Source organism: Cnephaeus nilssonii (assembly GCF_951640355.1).
Source record: "Cnephaeus nilssonii genome assembly, chromosome: 12".
In the NCBI taxonomy this organism is placed as follows: Eukaryota; Metazoa; Chordata; class Mammalia; order Chiroptera; family Vespertilionidae; genus Cnephaeus; species Cnephaeus nilssonii.
This window is the reverse complement of record NC_137083.1, coordinates 27,966,930-27,982,737: the sequence shown is the minus strand read 5'-3', so window position 1 is coordinate 27,982,737 and position 15,808 is coordinate 27,966,930. Positions and strand designations below refer to the sequence as shown.

The following is a 15,808-nucleotide window of genomic DNA, read 5'->3' as shown; positions in this document are numbered from 1 at the left end:
TTTTAGCATGTCCCTAAACATCTTTGTGTCTCAATTTCTTTTAATCTTTATTGTTGAAAATATTACATAGGTCCGACTTTCCCCCGCTTTAACCTCTCTTTTATAAAACAGAATTCTTGGTAAAAAGCTATTTTGGGCATTATTTTTGAGAATTTAATTTTGTCTTGGGTTGGGGCCTATTGGAAGAGAGAGACTATGGTGAGAGGGGTTATTTTGTGTTGTAATTCATGTAATTACTATTTTTAATTCTGAGACCATGGAACTTTTCTATATAATAGAATTCGATATGCCTACTATATCATCTTAATGCTTAGTACTTAAAATGATTACTTAATGGTAAAAGATAAATTATTCATTTTTCACTCAACATGTATTTATCAAATATTGTTCTAGCCTTTGAAAATATAGCAGTGAACAAAAGTTCTTATCCTCATGGATTTTGCCTTCTGGTTAATTTTTCTGAAAAAAAATATTACTTCATATAATCAATGGCAGGTCTAAAATAATGTCTTGGTAATTTTATGCCCTTAGAAATAATTCATTCTGAACACTATAATAGAACCATTTTACTTTTTATTCCATATCTATAATTAACTTTTTCACTTGGGTTCATTTTGTAATGGATACTATTGTCTCAGACAGAGTATGTTTGTATGTTTTAAAATATTTTTTATTGATTTCTAGAAAGAGAGAAAGGGAGAGGGAAAGAGAGACACATTGATGTGAGAGGGAAACATCCATCTGCTGCTTCTTGCATGCCCCCTACTGGGGATTGAGCCTGCAACCCAGGCATGTTCCTTGACCAGGAATCAAACTGGCAACCTTTCCATGCAAAGGACAACGCCCAACGAACTGAGCCACACGGGCCAGGACCAGATATTTTTTTAAATTAAACATTTTATAATGCAGTTTTGGTTTTCTTCTTTGTTATATATTTGTACATATAAGTGAATATTAAATATAAATTATATATACACTAGTGGCCCAGTGCATGAATTCATGCACATTGAAAGGAAATTAATTAGAAGAAATATTTTAATATCGCTATTCACCCTGGAAACACACGTGAACACACATGTGATTTGCGCCAGCAAGAGCTTTATATGTATTGCACATTCGTGAGTCAACTTAGCCTTTTATAGATATGGATATATATAACTTAACAGAGTTGAAATTTTAAACAGAATCTTCATCTTTGTCCTGCTATCATCTGCTATCTGAATATATTTTCTAACACAGATAACTTGGGCTTTTAAGAAGCTTTTGAAATTGAGCACAAATATCAAGAAAGTCATTATTAGCCCGGCCAATGTGGCGTAGTGGTTGAGAATCGGCCTATGAACCAGGAGGTCACAGTTCAATTCCCAGTTAGGGCACATGCCCAGGCTGTGGACTAGATCCTCAGTGTGTGGCAGCCGATCAGTAATTCTCTCTCATCATTGATGTTTCTATTCCCTCGTCCTTCCTCTCTGAAATCAATTAAAAATATATATTTTTAAAAGAATTTCATTAATATTTTTCTTGATTTTGCATTCTGTCTGAGAGATCTTTTTTAAAATGATGTGCCTGGATTTTGGATTCTATTTATAGATAATACATAATGGTGTTTCAGTTGGTTTATTTTTAAGAATGAATCTGCTATCCTCAAAGTGGTTTAAGTGCATTCCTACAGCTTAATAATATACAAATAGAGGCAACTGGTGTTGCATCTGTTCCTTAAGCAGACATGAAGTAGAATAACTGGCCAGTTGCTAAATAGCTGGAGTGGGGTGGGATTTAAATGTGATATATTTTTATATTCTACAAGGTCAGTGATTAGATAGTTCTGAGTTATGAATTAGACTTTCTTATTAATATATACTTTTCTTCATCTACTGCAGAGAAAATAAGGATAAAATATGCTGTGTGTTATTCTATAGGTTGTGTTGGTCACGTATTTTGATAGTTAATGATATCAATATCATTATTAAGATTGCTTTAATACCTTATGAGAAATTTAATGGTCATCTTTGTAATTGGTCTAATCAATAATTATATTATTAATTTACTGGTAGTATATTTCCTCTTTTTAAGGTACCAAGGGCTTACACTTGTTCTTATGTTTTTGTTTCTCTTCTCTAGAATGATCAAGAGCTCAAATTCAGTTTAGGAATCAGTGGTTAGTAGTTGCTTCATAAAATTTAGAAAATTTATTACATAAAAAAGGAAATTTCAAATGAACATAAGAAAAAGTACCTGTAATCTCAAGTCCAGATATATATCAGAGTTATTACGGTTATATTCTTCCAGAATTTGCCTATGCCTATGTATGTTATTGAAATTCAAGCTAGTTAGAATGAATTGATGAAAGCTGTGAGCTTGAAGCCTGCTTGTCTCTGTTAAAGAGATGCACATAATTTTCCTTTTATTAAGGAAAAGAGCCGAAACCGGTTTGGCTCAGTGGATAGAGCGTCGGCCTGCGGACTGAAGGGTCCCGGGTTCAATTCCGGTTAAGGGCATGTGCCTTGGTTGCGGGCGCATCCCCGGTAGGGGGTATGCAGGAGGCAGCTGATCGATGTTTCTAGCTCTCTATCCCTCTCCCTTCCTCTCTGTAAAAAATCAATAAAATATATTTTTTTTAAAAAAAGGAAAAGAATACATTGCAATATTATTTTATAGCTACTACTGTGTCATAAACATCTTTATTATGAATAATGGGTTATATTGATATTATTTTAATTGAGTTAATTCAGTGTTACATACAATAGTACATACTTCTGATTTTAGGTGGTGACAGATATTTTAGATGATATCCTAATCCGGTATTAAATGACACGGGATAATAATATAAGAAAGTTACCACCTTTCTGGATTTAAGTTCATCTGCTAATGGCAAACCAAAAGTCTATTTGGTGCTCATATATCCTTATACCCTTCTCACACTTGCCTGTTTCTTTTATAAACTTAAGCAGTAATATTTAACTAAAATTTTAATAGTGTAGTTTTATTTTTCATTATTTTTATTTCTGTTTACTATTTTGTTAAAGAAATCACAAGTGATACTGGCTATTAATTTATATCAGGGGTAGAAAATCTTCTAAAATAAGTTTAAATAAGAAAAGCATATAAGTTAAAACATGTTAAATAAATGATAAGTATAAGTGGCACTAGGACATGGCATAAATCCTGATGATTAAGTAATGAGAAGTACTGTTATTTGATATTAAAATTATTTCTAATTTCCCCCCATTATAAACAAGGCTGCAGTGATCATTTGTATAGCTAAATCTTTTTGCATGGACTAATTACAGTAGTATAAATTAGTAGAAGTCCCAGAAATTCCACAAAGCAAATTTATCTAGAGCTCTCATATTTTCGTATAATCTCACATCCAGAGTTTACACTCTCACCAAGTGTTGAATGGGAGTGCCTGTTTCCCCTTATTCTACCCAACTCTGGGCTAATACTTTTATTTTTTAGACCTGACATTTTTATTTCTCAATATTTAAAAAGCATTCATTCAGAAATACTAATTTCCTTGCAACTCAATAGTTATTAATATATTAAAGACCAACAATTGTCCTTTATTTTGTTATCATTTTAGTGAAGGTTTAAAGAAAGTGACTCCAAAGCCGTTTTTCTCTTAGTGGTGATAAAGAAAAAATATCTTTAACAATAATGACAATCTTTTGCTTTCTTTTTTCTTTCTTTTTTTTTTTTTTTTTTTGTAGCTTGCCCAGTTTCGACAAAGGAAAGCTCAGTGTGATGGGCAGAATCCTTCTAAGAAGAAAAAAAAGAAAAATACTTCAAGCAGTAAACTTGATGTATCAGCATACCATGCTTTGAATATTGAGCAATCACAGAATGATGAGAAGTATATGAATAGTTCTCAGGGAGTAGGATCCGTCGTGACTCCTGAATCCACAGTAATGAGAACACTACACAGTGGAGAAATAATCAAACATGAGCAGGTCTTCTCTGTTGAAGTAAGTATTCATCCAGACATTTAAACATTAAAATTGTAAGTGGAAAGTTATTGTAATGACAATACTCATTAGCACCCTGTGCAGTTTTTATGACCTTGATTTAATAAACATTTATTAAGCAACTGTTATGTACCAAGGATTGAGCACCAAGGTTACAAAGGTAAAATATGACAGTTTTGTCCATTAGGAAAGTCAGTCTAGTAGGAAGGGCAGATGTAAAATAGGCCATGTACCCTGATTAGAGTTTTGCTAGCAACAGTGTACATGGTACCCTAGAGTATCATGATTTGGAAGAATGCCTAAATCAGCCTTTGTGTGGTTATGTAGCTAGAAGCAAAGAGGTAGGGGATGCCATCTCTGTGCCAAAGAGACTGCGTTCACAAAGACATGAAACATTGTGATGTGATTTGGAAACCATAAATAGTTTAGTTTTAAATGGATCACAGTGATGGGGATGGGATGGTGGTAATGATGAAAGGCAGGAGATTGCACCTACCCCATAGAAAGTTCTCAATGAATACTAACTTCCTCCCTCCCCTTAGTGATGTAATTTTCCAGAATATAGAAATGAGGGAGAAGAGTGGTTTAGGATAGTGGATGGGATGGTGGAATTACCAGCTGAGACCAGGAGTAGAGAATTGTGGAATGCTTAGGAGGAACAAGGCAGATTATTACAATTTGGATTGGGCTTTGGCATATTTACGTAGAAACAGAAAGATTTAGACATATAGGGATTTGAACTTTATTAATGAGGTCAGGAGTGTCAGATTTGTTATTTAGCATAAGAATGTATCTTTTTTAGTTTTTCCTGCTTGGAGTGTGTTGAGCATCTTGGATGTGTAGATTAATGTTTTTCATTAATTTGGGAAGTTTTCAGCCAATATATCCTCAGATATTCTTTTTGCCCCTTCCCTCTCCTTCTGCGTTTTCCATTATGCATATGTTAGTATGTGTTATATTGTTGCACAGATCTCTTATAATCTGTTCATTTTTCTTTCTTTACTTCAAACTGGATAATTTCAGTTGAACTATTTTGCAATTTGCTGATTCTTTATTCTTCATCCTTAGATCTGCTGTTAAGTCCTTTTGTTGAATTTTTCATTTCACTTATTTTTTAACACCAGAATTTCTTTTCTTTTTTAATTTTATTTTAGAATGCTCTCTCTTTCTTGATATTCTGTATTTGGCAAAACATTTTAATACTTTCCTTTAGGTTTTAGACATTTTCTTCACTTATTTGACTATATTTGAAATAGCTAGTTTAAAGTCTTTGTTTATTAATCCAGTGTCTGTGTTTCCTCAGAGACATTTTCTTTTCTTTTTTTAAAATATATTTTTATTGATTTCAGAGAGGAAGGGTGAGGGAGAAAGAGATAGAAATATCAATGATGAGAGATAATCATTGATCGTCTGCCTCCTCCATGCCCCCTACTGGGGATTGAACCCACAACCCCGGCATGTGCCCTTGACCGGAATTGAACCTGGGACCCTTCAGTCTTCAGACAAACACTCTACCCACTGAGCAAAACCGGCTAGGGGCAGAGACGTTTTCTACTGACTATTTTTCTTGTGTATAGGCCACACTTTCTTTTTTATTTGTTTATCTTGAAATTTTCTGTTGAAATTTGGACTTTTTAAATAATATAATAGGGCAGTTCTGGTGTTTGATTTGGTTTGAAGTGTTCATTATGGTTTTCGGCATTTGGGTTCTTCACTAGTTTTAGCATTTCTGAGTGCAAAGAGTGTCTTCTTATCCTCAGTACCACTGTTTTTAGTACACAATATGCATAAGCAAGTGAACCATGGAGGTCTTCTGTGATGGAAATACTTTAGGTTTAAAAGAGGGTCACATGAGTTAGGAATCACTGCTACAGAACTTTAGAATAGGGGTAGGGCTTTTTCCTGTTCCTGGCATCAGTTACTATATCATAGAGGTGGTAGGTAGACTTAAACTTGGTCTTGAATGATGAATAAAATTTCCATAAGTAGATCAGAAAGGAGACAGTGATGGTTCATATTTGTTGAATGAAGAGGTGAAATATCTGGGCCTTTTTTTCTCACTTGTTAAATGAGTTTCTTACATGAGAGGGAGAAGAGTGAAAATTTAGGTTTTCTCCTTGACTCTTCCTTCCTAGGACAGTACTTCTCAGCTGAGGGCAGTTTGGAAAAATCACTTACTTCATACCCAAATCCTAGGGATGTACGGATGAAACAAGAATGTCTTTAAAAGGGCTTTGTAAGCTGCAAAGGTGTTAACAACAAAAGTTATTTTTCTTCAAGTTGTTATTACTTTTCTAGAATCAAGATTTAATGATTTTTCCTTTTGAAGAAATTGGACTTCTTTACTAACATATTAGGACCTTTAAATTTATTTTTTATTTTTAAAAAAATATTTCTATTGATTCCAGAGATGAAGTGAGAGAGGGAGGGAGGTTTTTTACTAACATATTAGGACCTTTAAATTTATTATTTTTAAAAAATATTTCTATTGATTCCAGAGATGAAGTGAGAGAGAGAGGGGGGGGGGGGGAGGGAGGGAGGGAGGGAGGGAGGGGGGAGGGAGAGAGAGAGAGAGAGAGAGAGAGAGAGATCAGTGATAGAGAATCATTGGTCAGCTGCCTCCTGCATGCCCCCACTGGGGATCCAGCCACAACTGGGAATTGAACCAGGACCTCCTGGTTCATATGTCAATGCTCAATCAGTGAGCCATGCCAGCCAGGCTATTTTTTATTTTTTAATCCTTGTCCAAGGATATTTTTTCCATTGATTTTTTTTTTTTAGAGAGAGAGTGGAAGGGAGGGAGGGAGAGGGGGAGAGAGAGAGAAAAAGGCCTCTGCCTCTCCATTGGTTGCCTCCCACCTTCACCTGGATGGGGGCCAGGAATCAAACTGCAACCCAAGTATGTTCCCTTGACTGGAAATTGAACCCACAATCCTTCATTGTACCAACACATTAACCACTGAGAAACATGGGCCAGGGCAGGACTTTTTTATTTAAAAGAGACACAAGAATTAGTGGGATGATATAGTAACTGGTGCTTTTGTCTTACAAATGATTCTTAGTGATACAAGACCTGGTGTGAAAGTACCTCTTAATACTTTTATATATAGAAAAATGCCTAGCGCTAAATTTTAGATGTGTTATTTAGCCATTGTTAATCAGAGTGAAAATTTTAAAGATCTGAATAATTTTTACAGTTTTTTAGTGATATTTTTATGTGCACCAATAGTAATAGGTTAATAAAATACAATATTTAGATGGTAAAGGGCCTTAATGTAATCAGTTTTTACTTTTGTTCTAGCCAGAAAGTGAAATTTCAACCACAGCCGAAGATTATAGTTCAGAGGTAAGAATAAATAATATTATGATTGATAATTGTATTATTCTTGAAACTGTTATTGACTATTAGTACTTTACTTTTTACAGCTCACATGGTTCTATCATCATCATACCTAATAAAATGGTAATATGCAAATTACCATCACTCCGCTACGCCCACGATTGGGCCAGCGGGAGACACAGGGGGCGGGACTCGGGGTGGCTGGGGTGGTGATTGGGCCGGCAGGACGCTGAGCTCGCGTTGCCAGCGGCGACGCGAGCTCAGTGTCTGCGCCATGGCTGTGCTGCAGCACAGAAGGGGCCTCTGGGGCAGCGAGCCGGCGTTTTGGAGGTTTGGAGGCGGCGCAGCTCCCGGGGGGGGGGGGGGGGGGGGAGGAGTCTGGCGGCAGTTGGGCTGCAGGAGCGCGCGGTGGTGTCCCGGTGTCCCGGTGTCCGCAGAGGAGGCGGCAGCCCCAGCATTCCTGGGTGGGAGGCGAAGGCAAGACCCCGGCCTGGGCTCCGGCCACAGGAGGACCACGCCCCCGCCCCGCCTCGCCCTAGGGGCCCAGGGACTTCGGAGCTGCTGGCCACACCGGGTCCCGACCAGCAGACAGACAGCTACACGTGCATGATTGAATCATGCACTGGGACTCTAGTATTTTTATAAATTTAACAAAATATAGCTTAACATGATATGATATAAATGACCTAGAAAACCTGAAGATTATGCTTTTCGGATGGATATATATATATATATTTCTTTTTTTTTCAGATTTTAACTAAGGTCTTAAATTGTATGAAAGCTTGGTCCTTAATTAGATAAAATCCTTTTTTTCCCCATTTCTAGGAGTGTTTGATACTGATTTTCTAGGATACATGATTATTATAAGGTATCCATATTTAACACAGTAATGATCAAAGCTGATGTAGGCATTGGCCATCTTAGGAAATACCTTCTTTATGTATTAGTAATGAATATATGCCAGTTTATTAACTTTTTCTTTATTTTTTAGATATGATTGTTATTTTTTTGGTCCAGATTATGAGGACATGGAAAAATATTCCTTACTCTGAATGGCTCAGTAACTCAGTATATTCCATAAGTTTTGATTTATTGTAGATTTCTAATATTAAAATATAACTTCCCTGTCTTAAATGAATGTATTACTGTTTTGGATTGCCGATTTAATGTATTTAAAAGCTGGAAATATACTTACTAGTAATCTGGTCAGGAAGATAATTAACCAGGGTTAAATAAATAAATCGATGCCCTATTTAGGCATTACTTTATAATAACACCCTCTCTATCCCCATCCCCCATAAAATTACTTTTTAGGCAACACATATACAGAGGTTGGCAAAGTAAGTTAATAATAAATAATACAAGAATAGATCTGTTTTGTGTACTAACAACTGTAAACCTACTTTTGTCAACCCCTATATTATAACCACAACAAATGCCATATTTGCAATTTATTAATCTTGGCTGCCCTGGTTTATAAGCTTGAGTTTTCTAAATTTTCAAAATTTCATGGTTTTATCATAGACCACATATATTGTATTTTGTCTAAATATCACTGCCATTTTTCGGATATGTAGCAATTAAGGTGATGTAAAGAGTAGGGGCTTTGGATCCAGAAAGACCTGTATTCAAATCTCAGCTTCATTACCTCCAAGCTAAACTTGGGCATATCACTTAAACTCTGAAACACAGTTTTCTTACCCATAAAACAGGGGTAATAATATCTACCTCATAGGGTAGTTGAGAGGGTTATTTGATGATATTTAGTATGGTATCTACACTAATAAAAGAGAAACATGCAAATTGACCGTACCTCCGCTATGCCCACAAGTCAATCAGGAGCAAGTATGCAAATTAACCCAACGAAGATGGCTGCAGCCACGGAGCAAGCAGGAGGCTTGAGTTTCCCCAGCCATGGAGAAATCCAAGCTTCCTGCCCGCTCTGGCCAGCCCTAGCCTCCGCTTAAGGCTCTAAAGTTTCAATTATAGAAGATAAATAAATCCCAACAAAAATGGCGGCAGCCATGGAGCTGGAGAGAGCAGGAGACTTGAGCTGCCCCTGGCAATGGAGGAAGCCAAGCTTCCCGCAGCCCTGGCCTCTGCTCAAGGCTACAAAGTTTCAATTATAGAAGATAAATAAATCCCAGATACCAGGACCTCCGCTTGGATCGCCGGGGGGCGTGGCTGGCCTGCAAACCACCACAGGCCCCTTGCCCAGGCCGCCCCACACCCCAAGGGAACCCCCACCCTGATCTGAGACACCCTTCAGGGCAAACCAGCCAGACCCCACCCATGCAGTAGGCCTCTACCCTATCTAATAAAACAGCAATATGCAAATTGACTGTTACTCCAACACATAAGATTGCTGCCCCCCATGTGGTCAAAGATGACTACCCCCACGTGGACACAAGATGGCCGCCACAAGATGGCCAGCAGGGGAGGGCAGTTGGGAGCAACCAGGCCTGCAAGGGAGGGCAGTTGTGGCTGATCAGGCCAGCAGGGGAGGGCAGTTGGGAGGGACCAGGCCTGCAAGGGAGGGCAGTTGGGGGCGATCAAGCCTGCAGGGGAGGGCAGTTAGGGGTGACCAGGCCTGCAGAGGAGGGAAGTTAGGGGCAACTGGGCCTGCAGGGAAGGGCAGTTGGGGGGGGGCAGGCCTGCAGGGGAGGGCAGTTAGGGGTAATCAGGCTGGCAGGGGAGCAGTTAGGCATCAATCAGGCTGGCAGGGGAGTGGTTAGGGGGTGATCAGGCTGGCAGGCAGAAGCAGTTAGGGGCAATCAGGAAGGCAGGCAGGCAAGCCAGCAGTGCTGGATTGTGAGAGGGATCCCAGATTGGAGCGGGTGCAGGCTGGGCTGAGGGACACACACACACATATCCCCATGCACAAATTTTGTGCACCGGGCCTCTAGTTTTGGTATATAAAAGACAATTTGCAAAGCTTGTTTATCTTTTATGTCTTCTCAGTATTAATATACTTTTCTTCACCCTATATATGAAACAAGTGAATGATAAAAATTCTTTTATTAAGTTATTCTCAGAAGGATCTTAGATTTTGGTTATATATTAATTTAGAACTTATTTTGGAAATTTTATGTATACAAATATGGTATGAGCTTAATGTTCTTGACTTCTATGGCTTACTAGTATATATATATTGGGTTGAAAAATGGATTCAAGCCTAGAGAGAATTAGATATTTTTATCCTGTGACCTATGAAAGATCTGTTTTGTATAAATATATGTCCAATTATATATACTAGAGAAATCAGACTAAAATACTTTTTATGAATTAATTTAAATTATACATGATCTGTTTAGTCCTCAAGGAAGGGTCATATCATATCCAGAATGCCATATTTACATGACATATTTTTATTCATACAATTTGAGCAGAAAGTGGGAAATGCTACAGGCAACATAGAGATAAGACAGGTAGTTAAATATGCTTTGTTTTATATAGAAAGATGAAATGATGGGAGGGTATACAATTTTATTATGGATTTAATACTTCTTAACCAAGACACTTGTTTGATTCATAACATTTATGAAATGACTGGCTGGAGTTTGGAAACATTGTTTATAGCCATAAAGTAATATAAACTTAGCTTTTCAACTTTGACTTGGGTTTCTCTTTTATACTACATATAATAATTTTTTAATATTTCTCCCTAGCTGCCTTAGTTTTATTGAGGTATAATTTTACAATTTAAATTGTATATATACTTAAGGTGTACAGTTTGATGTTTGATATTCAAGTTTAATTTTGAATGGATTGTCTTAACCTCATTAGTTACTTGGCTCCAATTCCCTGGATCAGCTATGATGTGAATTCCTGTCATTTTCATAAACTTTTATGAATCATCAGATTCTTCTTATTTTTTTAAAACATCAATTATTAATATTTTTGAATGTGTGTACTACCAAATTAAGTATAAAGATAAGGTAATAATCATAAATAAATTAAAGAGTGAGGTTTTTTTATGTTTTTAAACTAATGTTTATTGAAAGAAAAAGTTTTGTGTGAGTCCAGCCAGTGTGGCGTAGTGGTTGAGAGTCCACCTATGAACCAGGAGGTCATAGTTTGATTCCTGGTCGAAGCACATGCTGGATTCCCAGTGAGGGGCGTGCAGGAGGCAGCTGATAAGCTGGTTGATGATTCTCATTGATGTTTCTATCTCTTTCTGCCTCTCCCTCTCTGAAATCAATAAAACTACATATTTTTTAAAGTTTTGTGTGAATGCCATTTTATAGTTTTAAAATAAAAATGATCTTTCCTGTGATTTTGTTCTAAATAGTAATACATGGCCTGTATCACTACAGAACATTTTTATATTTAAAATGTACCTATTTGTACTTTATTGAAGGATTGATTTAGGAAGAAGAATTTGGTGTTTACAGATTTTAATACTATGTTGCCATAAAGGTGATTTTTTTGTTTGTTTACTTTAGCTTTGCTTTCCAGAAATTATCCTTAGGGAAAAAAACAAAGGAATCAAACTCAGATAAAGAATTCTTAGGCCCTAACCGGTTTGGATCAGTGGATAGAGTGTCGGCCTGCGGAATAAAGGGTCCCAGGTTCGATTCCGGTCAAGGGCATGTACCTTGGTTGCGGGCACATCCCCAGTCGGGGGTATGCAGGAGGCAGCTAATCGATGTTTCTGACTCTCTATCCTTCTCCCTTCCTCTCTGTAAAAAAATCAATAATATATATATTTAAAAAGAATTCTTAGTTAGGATCTTCAGTTTTTAAAGTGTTATGGTCCATATGGATCTAATTCCGGGATATTCTATCTTATGTATTTCAACATAAGTAAAAACTTCATTGTATTGGATTCTACTAGCATAGAATTGTGAATAATTTAGATGTGAGTGGAATATAGTTCATTTTTATACTGTTGGGGGCGAGGGGAAGATTGGATTGTTAATTAGATTGATTGATCTGAAATTAATCTCCCACCAGGTCAGCCCTAAAGACATAGCAGTCACCCTTCTTCCTACCACAAAATGTCTGTGATAGAGACAGACGGTAATATGTATGGAAAATCTCCACGCCCATCGGTGTTGGCATGGCTATATAGTACTACCCCCAGGGAAAGTTCTTAAAGGAGTGTTCCTCGCCTCTTCATCTCCTATCTCTAGACCTGCTTGCCAACCTTCAGTGAATTTGTACCAGTAAACAACCTCACTTTAAAAATGAATAGGAGCCCTAACCGCTTTGGCTCAGTAGATAGAGCGTCGGCCTGCAGACTGAAAGGTCCCAGGTTCGATTCTGGTCAAGGGCATGTACCTTGGTTGCGGGCACATACCCAGTAGGGAGTGTGCAGGAGGCAGCTGATTGATGTTTCTCTCATCGATGTTTCTAACTCTCTATCCCTCTCCCTTCCTCTCTGTAAAAAATCAATAAAATATTTTTTTTAAAAAATGAATGGGACTTTATAAAAATTATTTAAATAAGCTTAAAGCAGTGTTTTGTAGAAGAGGGTCAATCCAATAATTTGAAGTTTATAATTATTCTTATGAAGACAAAAAAACTGCACTTAGAACTTTAAATCACTGAAAAGAAAATGTATTATACAGTGTTTTTTGCATAGTAAGCACTCATTAGATCATTTACGTTTAATCACTGTAACTGTTTTTGCCAATGAGGCATTTTTTCTAGGCATGAAAGAGACATGAATACAGTTAACAGAAATATAATTGTTAGCTCTAAATAGAATTCTATTTAAAATCGTAATATATCAGGAAATTGTTTTTATACAGGTAAATGGTTGCAGTTTTGTGGTGAGAACAGGAAAGCCTACAAATTTACTAAGGGTACAGTATTTAAAACTACTCATGATACTAATGTTTTATGCTATTTAAAACCATCTGGCTTACTAACAAAGTTTTTTCTTGCATGTACTTCTTTCTGTGGGTGAATCCTAAATGCTTTTAATATTTAACAAAACAAAAGTATATACTGTTTGTTATAAAACTCAATGTAACGGAATTTGCAGATACCTTGTTTTTGCTTTTGAGTTATATATTCATTAACAACAAAGTAGATTGCCATATCAGTAAACTCCCAGGTGATGAGTTAAAGTGGACATTGGTTTGAATATTTGAATTCCTCTTCCTGAGGAATGTGCTAGTACTGAATTTTTCAACATCTTGGATTGATTTAGGAAGAAGAATTTGGTGTTGATGATTCTTATTCTGAACATGGAGCACAGTACAATCCGACCCACCTAGAGATGATGGAAAATGAATTGGTTGGGAAACAGCATGAGATTGAGGAGCTAAACAGAGAACTGGAAGAAATGAGGGCCACCTATGGGACTGAAGGACTACAGCAAGTATGTTTACCTTATGTGGTTTCTGTTACTCACAGAAACAAAAATAGGAAATTTGACAGTTTATGTACATGTTTTAAAGATGAGGTTTTTAAATGGTAGCTTATGGTCATCTCATAATATATATATATATCATAGCTTCACTTAAAAACAGGATTTCATTAACAGAGCTAATAAAACGTGGACTCTTTAAGAGATAGGTAGGCTGAAATCACTTCAGTAGAGTAGATGTTTTTGTAGTCAGCCTGAGAGAAAATTATTGTGCATACCACATCAAAATATGATGATTTAAACTCATTAAAAATGTCAGTGAGTCCTTGTAAGTAACCTCTGTGGTTAAAATGACACCTGTTGTTTTTGGCAGTCAGTTATAAAAACAAGGTGAAATAGAACATCGATGAGGATGAGAGGATACATTTCAGTTTCATTTTTTCCAGAACAGAGTGCGGATTGAACCTGTCAGGAGAGCGTTGCCTAGGAACAGATTGAGGCATTCCTAAGTGTCAAGGCACTGTCCTTCTAGAATTAGGTACATGGACAAGTTAGACCTAATATGTTTTGTTTCTAAGTTCAGATAATCTTTTTAAAAGTTGTTTTGGAAGTAATAGCCTTCAAATATGGAGAAGGTTGCTTATAAATTGTAATAATTCTGCCAGTGAGTTTTGAAATCATATTTTTGAAGAAGTTACCTGTAATAATCTGCTTTGTTTTAAAAAATAAGTCTAGCCCTTGTTAATTTCACTGGTGTCTTTTAGTTACAAGAATTTGAAGCTGCCATTAAACAAAGAGATGGCATCATAACTCAGCTTACTGCTAATTTACAACAAGCAAGAAGAGAAAAGGATGAGACAATGAGAGAATTTTTAGAATTAACAGAACAAAGCCAGAATTTACAGATTCAATTTCAGCATGTAAGTATTACTAATAGAACAAAGTTTATTAGATCTTTAATAAACAATTTCACTTTTTTCACACTTTCCAAAATAAATTTAAATTTGTTTAAAATTCACTTGCCTATTATGTATCATGTTGGAAAAAAAAACTAGTGAAGACCAGTTGTTATGTTAACCAAGAATTTAAGTCATATTTCTTCAGTGGCTTCTTGCTTTTATTTATTCGTACTTCACCTTTGTCTGTATTTTAAAATCCTACAAAACCTTATAAATCTGATTGGGTCGCGTTTTGCACAAATTAATATATAGTCACATCCTTTGCCAACTCTGGTATGCTTTTATTTTAATTAGAGTCATAGGAATCTAATTGTATTAATCAAGATTTCTGATGGCAAGTAATGGAAAATAATTGAAGATAGCTTAAGCAAAAGGGGGAATTTAATGTAAGGATCCTACTTATCCTACAGAATTCCAGGCAGAACTGCAACCAGGCTTCTGAAATGGATTGGGATCAGAAACTAGAACGTCATCAGGAATTCAGGAAGTACTGTTTTTCAGGCCCCATTTCTTTTTGCTTGTCTGCCTCAGTCTTACCACTCTTATTAGACTACTTCCCAAGCTTTATCATAGGAAAAATAATCTTATTATATCAATTTGGATAATGTGCCCATACTCCCTGATCAGCCATGACAGTATGTTTGCTGAGGTCTAAAGCCTATAAATTCAACACAGTACCCAGAAAGAATTGTGAGCCAAGTTAATACCCCCAAGAGGTGTCTGTTCCTTAGTGCAGTCACTTCAGAATTTAATACTTTGTGGTTTCTTCCTGTTTTCAAGTTACAGGCTAGTGAAACTCTGAGAAACAGCACTCACAGTAGCACTGCTGCAGATTTACTACAAGCCAAACAACAAATTCTCACTCATCAGCAACAGCTGGAAGCACAAGACCATCTCTTAGAAGATTATCAAAAAAAGAAAGAAGACTTCAAAAAGCAAATCAGTTTTTTGCAAGAGAAAATTAAAGCATATGAAATGGTATGTTTATTTTAAAGAGGTAACTTGTAGCAGCTTTATAATTAACTTTCAAGTTTTATATGCAAGTGTTAATCTTTTTGTTATATACATGAATTACAAAATGTTATAATTAAGAAAAGCTCTTTAAGTTTGTAAAATAATTTCTTTCAAAATCCATTAGGAATCTAACAATAATAGTTTTAAGATAATAACTCATTACTGAGTTCCTTGAAAGTGATGAGCTTATGTTAAACTGAGTTTTAAGGAG

The 15,808-nt window shown here is 36.3% G+C and overlaps 1 protein-coding gene across 5 annotated transcripts in view; it reads left to right on the top strand.

The window, feature by feature from the left end:
- Positions 1-15,808, top strand: part of AKAP9 (A-kinase anchoring protein 9) — a 128,016-nt gene that overhangs the window by 19,543 nt on the left and 92,665 nt on the right. For all 5 annotated transcript variants that reach the window (XM_079785750.1, XM_079785751.1, XM_079785748.1 and 2 more), the window contains exons 2-7: positions 3,711-3,965; positions 7,267-7,311; positions 13,062-13,115; positions 13,466-13,636; positions 14,389-14,544; positions 15,364-15,561. In XM_079785750.1, coding sequence (XP_079641876.1) covers positions 3,711-3,965; positions 7,267-7,311; positions 13,062-13,115; positions 13,466-13,636; positions 14,389-14,544; positions 15,364-15,561 — 879 coding nt within the window. The remainder of the gene's footprint in view (positions 1-3,710; positions 3,966-7,266; positions 7,312-13,061; positions 13,116-13,465; positions 13,637-14,388; positions 14,545-15,363; positions 15,562-15,808) is intronic.